Here is a 14,024-nt window from a genome sequence, read left to right as displayed (position 1 = left end):
CCTGTCTTTACATTAGGGCGTATACCATACCGCAGGGATAAAATCCATGACTACCACAGTAGTCGCTCGTTCATGGCATTCGAGGATGCACAGGCACATCAGAGTATGCTCCATGATGGAATGACCACTGGAGGGGCCACAGCACATGAAGTTGATTCCTACCTGACACCATAAAAGGGCACCATACACAATAAAGACACAAACACATTTATTATGATAGGTGGGATAGAATGCCCTCTTAAGATTTTATTGATTACTGAAAACTTTTCATGGTGTAACAGGATCACATTAGGTATCAAAACGTCATTCTCTTTCTCAGGGTAACAGGGCGTCTGCGTGTAAGAACTGTACTACCCCCACTTGAAAACATATTTCCAGATATGGCTTGCTAAGGGTCTTGTGGAACCCGCTTCTGTGAGCTCAGTGTGCAGCAGACAAGTACCTTGTCTGCTGGACATGTTGTGGGAAGCCGTCTATGGGTAAAACAAGTGGCAGCCCAGTTGCAACCATCTGCTACAGTCCTCCTTGTGCAGGCTGCCATAAAACGAAATAACAAGGGTAAAAAGTATGGGTGGTTGGAGAACAGAGGCCTGCTCCAGTAGCATCAGATTTGTAAAAGCAGTACCCGCCACTATCACTTATGAGGGTGTCAAAATCTTTAAAGGCACAATGTAGTGCATGCAACTGACTCAATATAACCTGAAATTACTCAACCAGTTCTAGTGGTTGCTCATCTGAGAATATATTTTGCAGCAAATATGTTACCTCAAAAACATGCAGGGCGTGGTAAGATAGAGTGGTATATGTATGCCATGGAATGGGAATACTGCCAGAGCTTGGTGGATTCTGGTATTCGGCATGGGAAAGACAAACATTCCCAAAGATGGGAGAGGCAGAAAGTGTGAACTGTTTTCCATTTATTATCAGCCCCTTTGCTGCAAGGAGCAGGATTATGCCCGCTCTGCTAGATGTTGTTCTATTATATTTATACTGACCTTGATCATACACATCAGGGACACTTCCTTTAACATTTGTGGCACATGAACATAAGGTATGTTTCTTAAGAACCTCACCTCTCGACCTTGCTATTTAATATTTACCCTGACAAATTCTTACCAGAACCCTCTGAATAGGTAGAAGGGCCTTCCTACTCCTCCATTTGTTTGACTTCTACCTCTTGTCTCACTCTTCTACAGTACACATTTTAACCAACGGCTCTCTACATAGCCCTCCTTTTCTACACTCACATACTCCACTCCCCCACTAACAGCTTTTTATATCAATCATATGCTACTCCTCACCTTAACTAGCTGCTTATCAATGCTTGCTGTATGAACAAGAACTAATAAATATTTTTGGCATGATTGCATGCTTAAAACCAAATCTATGTCTTGGCACCAAAACATGGCTGGGGAACAGCACTTCACCGATTCCTCTTCAGGCAATCTCCTGCGGATATCACATATCGACACAAAACTGACACAGCAAGGCTGGAAGAGGAGAGGCAGTTATTTGAAAAGATTTTTTGCAAACCATCTGCATTCCAGATGTTGTTACATTAGGTTGTGTAGCTCTCCTAGCCTGATGTACACCTACACCTACTTTCTTAAGGGTAGTTCTGCTGATCAAAAGACTACTGCCCTACAATGAAGCTTCACAGATATCACACGTGTTGCCGTCTCAGACATCATCTCAGCCAATTTGAACCTTCTGCACCCAGGTTAAAATAAACATCTAGTTCAGTCAAATGTCTCTGTCAAAGGTAAACCATCACAAGCTCTTATTTTCTTTCAACTCATCATTGGGCCCACACACTCACACGTTGGTCAGAAACCTCAAACCCACTTAAACTCACAACAGTAATTGGAAAACAAGCAATCATCTGGGGTGACCACTATTTCCTATATTTAGCTGTCAAACTGCCCACAAGACCAAGTGCCTCAACAACTTTGAACTCAGCCATACAGATGAAGTGAAATGGGCGACTCTCTCTGTGGTCTGCTCTCCTGATCAAATAAAATAAGTTATGCAATTGACTCTACAGGGCCTTCGACAAACTCATTCCTCTCAAGACTTTAATGCATCAAAACGGGAAACATAACACCCCTTGACTCAAAGAAGAGATAATGAAGATAAAAACAGACATCACTTCAATTCAACATTAATGCAAGCAATCTGACAAAACATGTGCCGTGAAAAAGATTCCAAATCTTCCATCAAGGTCAAAGAGTCTGCATTACTACAACTGGATTTCAAGTCCCAAAAGGCCCTCTCAAAGAACTTCTAAGCATGCTTAGTGAATTCCACAACATGGACTGTACTGCTGTAAAAGAGTAACCAGGCTGAAGCATCATACACTACTTTGTGGAAAAAAGCAAAGATTGGGGCACTTAATCTCATGTACAAGACACATACTACCTAGTTTACCAAGGCCAAGATTAAGGGGACAATGTCGAGTGACACACACCAAAATCTGAGCTCCTTCAGGGAACATTGAGGGAACTCTTGGCTTCCACATTCCAAGAATATCCTACTCTAGAAGGCTACTGCAACTCCAGCTATGACTACAGAAACGTATTATCATGTGACACCTCCTCTTTAGACCTCGGGCTATCCTACTTACGGCTACTCATCAAGAAGAATGATCTGGGTCCAGCAGACCTGGCCAGTCACATACAAAGAGAATGGCCTTTATCTAAGAAAATTGGCAGAAAGAGCATACTTCACTCAGATCTGCAACTTCTTGAAGGAAAACATATTTTCCATGATCAACAATTTGAGTTTTGCCAAGTTGGAGGCTTCCAATCCACATTAATTTCAATGTGGGCAATCTGAAGACTACCATGGTCATAACTAAAGTTAATGTGCTTGTACTTCCAAGCCTATCCACTTCTTTCAACACATTACACTATCATTGTCTTCTAGCGAGACTAGAGGACTTTGGCATCAGGGGAAACATCTTTAACTGGATCTCCTCTCACCACCACTCCAACAGATCCATCATCATATTACTACCCCCATTCACATGAGCACTATTCAACATTTACACATACCTCAAAGCTCCATCATTTCACAAACCCTGTCTAATACCTACCTCAGCCCGCTAATTGTTGTCATCCAAGTTAGAAGTATGAAATGACACTCAGATCATCCTAAAACAAGATCATCCCAGGGAACTTGACTCCTCAGGAACAGACTACGGCATTCAAGCTGTTGACCAATGTATGCTTAAACGTTGCCTTAAACTTACCTCATCCATTACAGAAATCTTGACATATGGATATTGGAGTAACTACCAGCATACAACCACCTGGCTTCAATAATTAAAAATGAAACGCATTGGCAGAAACTCCTTATTGGTACAAACATCAACATTCTTGAACTGTCTGCTACCAAAGATAAGAAACATCTGAAGACCACACATCAAGCCAAAATAATCATCCCCCACTGCTAAGAATCAAAGACCAGTACAGAACCCATAATGGTGTCCACCTGAGCATGGAACAAATCACCATAAGGAAGGTCGGCTCAAGCACATTTGTAGCTATCTCACACTCTCCTTTGTTCCATTCCACACATAAGTGCAGAAGCACCTTTGCAGAGACACCATTTGAGCAGCCTGACTTACATGTGAGACAAAAAAACCCTTCTCAGATGGGTCATTCTCCTTACATGGGTTACACTCAATTTGCATGCTAGCAATTATACCCGAGTGTCCTATCATTCCTTCTTTTCACTTCACTACACACCAAAGCAGAGCAACAAAAAGCAACAGGAGTACAAGTCTGGTCGTCAAATATGGCATCAAAACACTACCCACATCAGCCACACAATAAACACACATTCTCCCACACAAGAACCCACAGAGTTGTGTGCTAACCAACCATCTAGAAATGAGCTTTGGCGTCTCATAGGGGTTCTCTAGTGCTATATAATTGCAACTACAATAACATACAACGTGTCAGTAAGTCAGTGAAGTGGTGTTATGAAAGTTGTGATACATGTTTTCATTGGTTGTTAAATGATCAACTCACATGACCTATGCACAGAAAACTACAAGGCTGGGCGGCCAGGGATCCAGGCAAAGAGTCCAGCTTGGAAAGAGAGTAGAAGTAGTAGGAGAAACCAGGCAGGAGAAGTATGGGAGCCTTTAGAGCCATAATGAGACAAGGGACCTCCTGGTGGGTCAGGGTGAGGCATTCCATCCTGTCCGGGCATGTTGTCATCTGTCATTCCAAGGCAGGGGGGATCTGTTGGCTTTGTGATGTTGGGAACTTGTCCAAGGCCTTCATTGAGCATTCCCTAAAAATAGAAAGTAAATACAGGTTTCATGAATGGCTTTTACCATGGGCGTTTATTTAGGGGTAGCCAAAGGTAGCACCGGTGCTGCTCTTGAGACCCATGACCAGCTTGTGTCGCTTTTGAAAATACACTTCCAAACACGTATTTTAAAAAAATACTACTTGCCCAAGAAATCCATATCATACAAAAATCGTAGCATTGGAAAAGTAACATTTTTCCATATCAAATCGAAACAAACATGAGATGAAGACTTCTCTTTTGGTGTAAAAATGGAAATACATTTAAGTTTGCACAAAGCAGACCTTCCACATTTTAAAACAGGCTTCCACTTTTTCATTTTGCATTTTTTTGATGGAAATGCATTGCTTCAGTTTGGGTGTCATTCTAAATAGACACATAAATGGAAGATACCCATTTGGAAACGTGAGCTCCAAACGAATGTGCAATATAGTTGTATATTTTTTTTACCAGTAGGTTGTAGAGTAGATAGGAGAAAGCCTCTTTTTATCATTTTTTAAATAAGGCATGGCCTCATAAAATGCTAGTCTGACAAACAAAAATAATGCTGAGGAGTTTATTGGAAATACTTTAACTCTACAATTGACCTGAGTGCAAACTCAGGGGCTTATTTATGAGAGGCTTACGCCGCTGCAGCTTCACTTTTTTTTACACTCCAACAGCGCAAGCCTCTCAATTATATACATGAGGAGACTCAAAAGCCACCCTGCGTGGCTTTGCATGGTCTCATAGATATGTAGTAAGACAAAGCAGTGCAAGTCGCTGCCTTGCTGTACCTGCTGTAAGTAAAACTAGCAAATACCACTAAAGGGTCTGGCTCATACGCAGCAAGGCTGAGCACCAAATAGCAAAAAACAAAGACAATTGCCAATGCTGCTGTTTTTTCCGTTAAATTTACCCAAAGTGTAAGAACCCTCACAACACCTGTAAGCTCATTAATCGCTTTATTTTTGGAGAATTATTTCATTTATTTGTAGAAAAAATCTTTTCATTTTTTTATCCATATGTACAACAAATTTAAACAGTATCCCACAAAAAATACAAACACTTTTTTGCAATTTACAAACCAACATCACATCACACTCGCTGATTCAAACACACTGCATCCATACTCATACACCACGATAGCACAGTTTGTACAATAATAAAACAAACATTACATATTCACATACATTATATTGCTTTTACAATGCACCAGTTGTAAATATTATACCCATTTAATTCACTACATGAATCTGGTATAAGTCCCCTACAGGGTTTAATACACTTTTTGTATAAGCGTTTGGTCTATCCGCTGGCCTACGCGTTTCAAACCTCCATGTTATAGAGGTACTCATCAGGGCCAAACTCACTAAAAGAAAAGAAGAAAAGGAAAGAACTGATCAGACATATGTCTCAATCAGACTGCCACTATTCGAGCTAAACCAGTATACAACATGCGCTTACCTCCAAGTGAGAGTAGAAGAGTCTGAAAGTAACAAGAAATAAGCACAGTAGAGAAAAAGACTGTTAGTCATATGTCCAAAGAACTCGGATAAACTCTGAGTGGACGTGCTAGCCCAGAGAAGCACTTAAATGTGGATGTATCACAAAAGGTCCCACGAACCGGACTGTGGGTGACAAACGTCGTTGTCAGATGGGCTGGAAGCAATCAAAGTACAAGCGCTGGTGAGTGAAAACTGCGCTAGAGGTCGACGGTAAACAACTGAACCCTACATGAGGGTGTTCCTGCTTACCTCTTAGAGAAGTTTTTCTTAGTTGGCAATCTAAAGGTATGGATCTAAAATGGATGACAAACAAGATGGGTGTCAGAGGGGTTTCCAAATAATCGCATGGTAGATGTAAAATCCAAACGTGAGGACCTCTAGCGCAGTTTTCACTCACCAGCGCTTGTACTTTGATTGCTTACAGCCCATCTGACAACGACGTTTGTCACCCACAGACCGGTTCGTGGGACCTTTTGTGATACATCCACATGTAAGTGCTTCTCTGGGCTAGCACGTCCACTCAGAGTTTATCCGAGTTCTTTGGACATATGACTAACAGTCTTTTTCTCTACTGTGCTTATTTCTTGTTACTTTCAGACTCTTCTACTCTCACTTGGAGGTAAGCGCATGTTGTATACTGGTTTAGCTCGAATAGTGGCAGTCTGATTGAGACATATGTCTGATCAGTTCTTTCCTTTTCTTCTTTTCTTTTAGTGAGTTTGGCCCTGATGAGTACCTCTATAACATGGAGGTTTGAAACGCGTAGGCCAGCGGATAGACCAAACGCTTATACAAAAAGTGTATTAAACCCAGTAGGGTACTTATACCAGATTCATGTAGTGAATTAAATGGGTATAATATTTACAACTTGGTGCATTGTAAAAGCAATATAATGTATGTGAATATGTAATGTTTGTTTTATTATTGTACAAAGTGTGCTATCGTGGTGTATGAGTATGGATGCAGTGTGTTTGAATCAGCGAGTGTGATGTGATGTTGGTCTGTAAATTGTAAAAAAGTGTTTGTATTTTTTGTGGGATACTGTTTAAATTTGTTGTACATATGGATAAAAAAATGAAAAGATTTTTTCTACAAGTAAATGAAATAATTCTCCAAAAATAAAGCGATTAATGAGCTTACAGGTGTAGTGAGGGTTCTTACACTTTGGGTAAATTTAACGGAAAAAACAGCAGCATTGGCAATTGTCTTTGTTTTTTGCTGTGTAAGTAAAACTGGGGCAGCGCCATACTTTAAGCCTCCCAGAGCAGGCATAATGAGGAGAAATATTTATATTTCTCCTAATTTTTTCCTCATTCTATGTGTGCTGCATTCTGCAGCACACATAGAAAGAGGGAAATACCTTTCTGGACTGTTTTTGTGCAGGAAGGTGCACCTTCCTGTGCAAAAACAATCCTGACTGCAATAGAGGCAGGTGCAAGGGTGCCTACGTTGGCACTAGGCAGCAAATTGTGCGCCAGCGCAGGAGGAAAGGACAGGAATGCATTGTATTTTAATACTACGTGCGTTGTTAACTACGTGTAGCAAGAAGACTTGCGGTGCTGCCCTACGTCAATTCCCTCATAAATGAGACCTTCAATTAGTAACTCGTTTATTGAGTGAGAATAAACACAAAAAGCTCCACACATGTAAAAACAGAAATTCCAGAGCACTCTGGATAATAATCACTAAGGTAAACAAGGACGTCACTGCTGTCCACAACCCAAACATAAGTGAGAAGTCCTGGGTACATCAACTGCACAATCACTAATCCATCTTTCCAGTGCAACTTATGGAAAAGTTGCATGTAAACCCATCAACCATCTGCTTGACGCTCATTCAACAATAGCAGTAACACCCAAGCCATCAGGGCTTGGTGAAAACATATCTGACTGCATCAATGCAGAAATTAGTAAAACAAACACCACTACGCGTTCACCAAATCAGCCCAACCCAAGGAAAAAGAGGATCAAGGCAAATGAAAGGGGTTCGGACCGACTGGGAACAAGATTGGGTCCAGTTAAGTTAAGGACATGGATAATTAATTTCAACAGGGAACAGCAGATCAAAAACATGCCCGACAGAAGCTATTGTAAGGAAAAGTATAACAGACGGGGTCCCAGGACCAAATGCCTTCCTCCCTGCCCTCTTCAAAGTTTCCCTGGAGTTCTAGGCAAAAGAAACGTACCCTCTTGTACATTGCAGTGAGCCTGTAACAGGCATCCCAGACTCTTGGTGTGGATCCATTATTCATGCAATCTTTAAAGGGGGTTGTAGTGGTAACCCCACAAATTACTGACTGATTGCCCTTCTTGACATCGACTCCAAGTACTATGCAAGCCTAGTAATAAATGACCTTCAAGTTCAAGGGTAGACAGCCGAGCCCTCATCCCATGGAACCAACCAGGGTTCCCTTCCGATCAGGGTGCAGTCTCAGATCTGGCAGCTTAGCCATTTGCATGGAAAACACCTTTCATGCAAAACCAACACCACACCCTTTTTTTTTTATTTCAAGACTGCATTCAATAGGGTCACCTATAGTTATCCAGCTTCTATACACCAAAGCATGACTATGCGTGAAGATTGGCGAGGGTACTATGCTCTCCCAGAAAATCTGTGCCACAATTAGCTTGAAGCAGGAGTGTGCTCTTGCCCCCTTTCTGTTCAACATCTACATCTCAAGCCTTTCTACTGAACTGGAACTTATAAATGTCTATCCTCCAAAACTAGGTGGAAGTATGAGGAAAGTTGTTTTTCATCATCAGTCTTGAAGTGTAGAGCAGGTAGAACTGAGAGGATGATTGTTGATTAGTGGCCTCTCTGCTCCTCTTGTGTGCTGCAAAATAATGGGACTGGCATACTAGAGTTATTTCTTGCCGTATGAGTCCTAACGAGGGCAAAACTAGTCTTGGTTTGCTTGTGTTCTCGTTCAGGGACAGCCTGGCCTGGCAGTTCAGACTAGACCATTGCTACTGGAGCAGAGACAAGGCTGATTCGTAAATGGTCCAAACAAGGAAACATGGTGTGAAAAATAACAATGGACTGGAATACAGCCAGAGTATCATCAGTAGAGTATTACCAGAAGCTGAGATAGATTCAAGGATTGCACCCATCACTTTATTGTATGCTTCAGTATTTCAGTCTTTGTCAGTGTGGTGCAGGTTATGCCATGTTTTATGCTGGCATTATTCTGTCTGGAAGACTTGGGCACAGATTTACTAAGCCTTTGCATTGGTATTGCGTCAAGCAGGGTGAGGCAAGGCAACACAAGGGATTAGGTGACATTTACTAAGCCACGCCAAGCCACCTTGCATGCCTCTGCGTGGCTTAGTAAATCCAGAGTACGTCAAGGCAGCTCAACTCACTGTTTTGATTTGCTCTGCATTGAGAAGGCGTTCCCTGGGTGGAGTGTGTGGGTTCCATGGATCCTCCTGTGGATTTTAGTTCATTGCCTGATATATTACAGGTAGTAAACCTGGAAATGCACCAAAATGCTATTCCGTCCCAACAGAGGCGAAACAAGGAGAAATGTGTTTATCTCTCTCTGTTATTTTCTCTACGTGTGCTGCATTCTGCAGCACACATGGAAAGAGGAAAATGTCTCTGAGGATTGTTTTTGTGCAGTAAGTTGTCCATTCCTGCTCAAAAGCAATCCTGCCTGTAATGCAGGCACCCTTGCACCATGGCACAAGGGTGCCTACATTGGCGCTAAGCAGTGCTCCGTGCATCAGAGCATGGAAAGAGAAGGAATGTGCCACATATTTGTATATATGGTGCATTTCTGCCCAATCCATTTGACGCAGTGTGGCAAGTTGTCTTGCTGCGTTGCATCAAAGGTTAGTAAATCCCTGCCAGGGTTTTACTAGGGTAGGATTAACATTTTCAAGATGGAAATCAAAGTTTGCAGCGAAATAATGAAAGTGAACTATCTGTATGACATTGGAAAAACTACAGAAGTCCTTTATAGGTTATGAATGAGGAGAATCCATCACTGATGGAGACAACCCCTGCCTTAAACCCAGGTCTGGGGGTTTAACTCTTCTCTACAGAGGACATTTGGAGGACTCACTCATGTACAAGAGCAAGTCTCAGCCACTGGAATGACCTGATAGTGACAATCCAGAATATCCTCACTGTTTTCTTCGGATGTATGACGTTACAACGCATACAACGCATGCCTTTACAACGCAACATCCATTACAACGCATGCCATTACAATTTTTTTTAACTACCTTTACAATGCATTCCATTACAATGCACACTACCTTTACAACGCATACCATTACAACGCATACCATTACATTACATGTATGGTAAGTATTGGATAGTGTAGGGGTAAAAATTACTATTCTAACTCCAGGGGGGAGCAACAGTAGGGTAAGTGTTGGATAGTGTAGGGGAAAAAAATACTATTCTAACTCCAGGGGGTGCAACAGTAGGGTAAGTGTTGGATAGTGTAGGGGTAAAAATTACTATTCTAACTCCAGGGGGTGCAACAGTAGGGTAAGTGTTGGGGTAAAAATTACTATTCTAACTCCAGGGGGTGCACCAGTAGGGTAAGTGTTGGATAGTGTAAGGGTACTATGCGTTGTGATGGTATGCATTGTAATGACATGCGTTGTAGTGGTATGCGTTGTAGTGTCATGCGTTGTAATGGTTGCGTTGTAATGGCATGTGATGTAATGGATGTTGCGTTGTAAAAGTTTTGTTGTAATGGTAGTGCGTTGTAAAAGTTGCTTTGTAAAGGTTGTTTCCCGTTTTCTTCACATGATGCAAAGAAAGTTTTGAACCACACACTGAATGTTCCCTTTTCAGACTTTCATTTTGTACTGCTAGATCGAAAGGAAGGAAGAAACCTACCTCCGGGGACAACAAGTAGATAAAATGTGTGCTCTCCTTCAACATCACTTCAAACATCCGAGCACTGGCGTCATCCCACTGGAAAGACCAAATCGCCATCATAGCTTGATGGATACTGCACCAAGAGAGAAAGAAAAGAAAAATCCCCTCTTAAAGCAAAATTGTAAAAACTGCACAAAAACAAGTAATTTTGACTGGGTAATCCTTGCACACTTGGAGACCTCAAGGGGCTCTTTGGTTTAATCATATATTGCCAACTTCTGAGAATTCCAATGAGTTCAGTTCAGTTCAGTTCAGTTTTAAATGTATTTTCATATAGACAAGAAGGCTAGAAAACATGTCCCTAGTACAAAATACACATAAATAACTGAAGTTCCTTTTTACTATCACCTTGTAAGAGTTATTGCCCCAACCGAATAGCGACATCCCCATGGTGCACTACTTTTAATAAAATCATGGCAGCTGGATGAATCATAGATCCGTACTTTCAGAACAGAAGTTTTCAAAGTGCTTGACACAAAGATAAAAACAATAAACAACCTAGGAGCATTGAATAATTGTATATTTAAAACATAGGGCACATAGACATTTGCCTCCATTAGATTTCTACCATAAAGCAGTTGAAAATGAGGGATTGAGGCCAGCATTACCTTCATTATCTCTTCCCTAGTTCTACAATCTGATACATTGTTAGTATATGAAAATGTGACAATAAATTGATGATCTTGATCTGTTTCTAGTGAGATTTGCAATGCTGATTGTTTTTAGAGGTAGAGATGAAAAACTATCCGAATGTTATACTCCTATCCTTTGTGATATCCAGACTCTTGTGGCAAATTATCTGATTTAGAATTAATTTAAACCAGCGTCAGTCAGACTTTTGTACTTCCTTCCAGTACCAAGAAGAGATTTTTGTTTGATCCCGGTAGACAGGAACTGAACATATTTTAACAGTTTGTTTCCTGTCGTTATTAAATGCGTCATACATAAGCCTCCATATTCAATATTTAGACTGATTAAAAAAGTTACTAAAGCCTTTGTTCATACTAATTGGCTATGTTCTGACCAGTTGAGAGCCGTGGTGAAAATTAGCCCCACATATTTATACGAAGTTACTGTATCCATAATATCAACTGCAAAGACCCAAGACAATTTTTCTATATTTCCCCCAAATTATCAGAATGCTGTTTTACTCAAAATTTAAAAGATTTTGAGTACAGTAAGAATTTAAGGCATCTAATTTCCTCTGGAGGCCTACAGGGGTGTAATCCATTAAAATCAGGTCATTCATCAGCATTGATTCGGCAAATAACATGCCCTCATCTATTTTGGTGAACAATAATTTAATCCTGATTTTTAGGTGGTTGTTCCGCCAAATGAAAATCAAATAAGTTCAGGGCTAGGATATAGCACTGTTAAGGGCTATTCTGGATCTCCATCTATGATGGAAAATTTGACGCTATACACCTTAAATTTTGTATTTTTACTTGAAACAGATTCTACAGGGCTAACACAATGAAGACTTCTGTTGTTTGCTGCAGCTTTATTTCTGTTGAAACATATTTTCCTCTTTTTGTGACAGGCCATGCTTAAATAATACAGAGTTATGACTAAGAGGCACTTGCAGCCTTATTCATGAAGCCGAAATCGGGTCGCAAAGGGCCAGATTCTGAGAATCTGGCCCTTTGCGAGTGCGATTTTTGCATTTGGGATTCAGCATCCCAAATGCAAAAATCGCTAATTGCGATCTCGCAATTTTGCGAGGAATTACATTTAAGGAATCTCAATTTGAGATTCCTTAAATGCAATTCATCATCCAATTTTTTTTTGCGAATTCGCAATTTCTGGCCGCAATTTACCGCGAGGTCAGACCTCGTGGTAAATTGCAAAAACTCAGAAAAATGCATTTAAATGCATTTTTCTGAGTTGCATGTTACACACACACATGTCCTTTGGACATGTGTGTGTGCAACACCTGTGTAAAATTTCATTTGAGGGGTACTACAGGGTGTCCTTTGGACACCCCTGGCACCCTTCAAATCGCTATCTTATTTGCGATTAGCAAATTGCTAATCGCAAATAAGGAATACTCCCCATTCATTCCTATGGGCCTTTTGGCCTATAGGAATGAATGGCGAGTTATTCCTTATTTGCGATTAGCAATTTGCTAATCGCAAATAATGAATATGTAGGAATCGCATTTCTTTATGCAATTTCTACATGAATCCCGTTTTGCGAGTCCTTAATAGCGATTCACTATGAATCGCTATTAGGGGCTCGCAAAATGGGAGAATGATGAATCAGGCTGTAAGCTACCTAAACCCAGACCTTACCTCCCTTTTTAACCAGCGTGGACCAGTGGGAGAAGCACACTGAAGAGTTGGAACCTGGGAGAGTTCCAACTGGCCTACCACAGCTTGAGCCCACAGTACTCCGAATCATAGCCTGATACTGACTGCAACATGGACATCAGTGATGAATTAAACAGTCTTAATTCAGAAATATGTATCTGTGTGAAGCTAGCTTAGTATATGGTACACACTTATGTAAGTTGGCACCCTACACTAATCCAGACAACTAATCCAGACAACACTTATGGTGATTTTAGTGGCCTTAGACAACCTTAGAAAGCTCTCTAAGCGGTAGCTTTAGAGAGCAGCCTTCAGGCGTAGTCCAGGAGGAGTGTAAAGCAGTTTGTTTTACTAGAAGATAATCTTATAGGTATAGATTAAGTGAAAAAGAATAACACAGTGTATTTATAAAAATATGTATTTATTTTAAGACACTCACTAACACATACAGGTATTTCCTAGCCGTAGATATACACAATGCACACAATACTTTTCAATAGAAACATTAAGTAGCACAGAATACACAGTGGTCACCAGGGGGAGACAAAGCCATATACTAAATAAGTGGAATGCGAACCATGACTCCAGGTCAAGACTGTACCCAGAAGATGTAGAAGTGCCGGAGACCCAAGGAACCACCCAAGGTGAGTATCTAGTAGCCCATGGAGGTCGTGTGCAGTGTGTTAATACAACTGCGTTCTCAATACAAGTCAACGGGTAAGTCGCGGTTGCAATTTTAAAGAAGAAGGGCCCTTCCCAGTGGACCCCGAAGAAACCCTGTGGAAGACAGAAGGTTGGAGAGCCACCTCACCCGTGGATACCCTAGGAGCCAGGATACCTGAACCAGGGAAGCCGTGTGCATCAGTGGCGGCTGGTGACATTTGAAAGTTGTAGGGCGTTGAAGTTGTTCATGTGTGTTGTGTTGCGAGCAAATCGGGGATTTCTCCAATTTGAAAAAAAGAGTGGGAAAATCATGCATTTTAAGGCATATTTGATGAAGCAAGACCGT

The 14,024-nt window shown here is 41.1% G+C and overlaps 1 protein-coding gene across 1 annotated transcript in view; it reads right to left on the bottom strand.

The window, feature by feature from the left end:
* Window positions 1–254: 254 nt before the first annotated feature.
* Window positions 255–14,024, bottom strand: part of LOC147703664 (putative DBH-like monooxygenase protein 2) — a 531,825-nt gene continuing 518,055 nt past the window's right edge. Inside the window, exons 12-13 of the mRNA XM_086932001.1 lie at window positions 10,665–10,779; window positions 255–4,302 (exon numbers count right to left, since the gene is read on the bottom strand). Coding sequence (XP_086788127.1) covers window positions 4,054–4,302; window positions 10,665–10,779 — 364 coding nt within the window. The 3' untranslated portion in view covers window positions 255–4,053. The remainder of the gene's footprint in view (window positions 4,303–10,664; window positions 10,780–14,024) is intronic.

This window comes from Lissotriton vulgaris, chromosome 7 (genome assembly GCF_964263255.1).
Source record: "Lissotriton vulgaris chromosome 7, aLisVul1.2, whole genome shotgun sequence".
Taxonomy (NCBI): Eukaryota; Metazoa; Chordata; class Amphibia; order Caudata; family Salamandridae; genus Lissotriton; species Lissotriton vulgaris.
The sequence above is the reverse complement of the archived record's forward strand: the minus strand, read 5'-3'. Positions and strand labels throughout refer to the sequence as shown.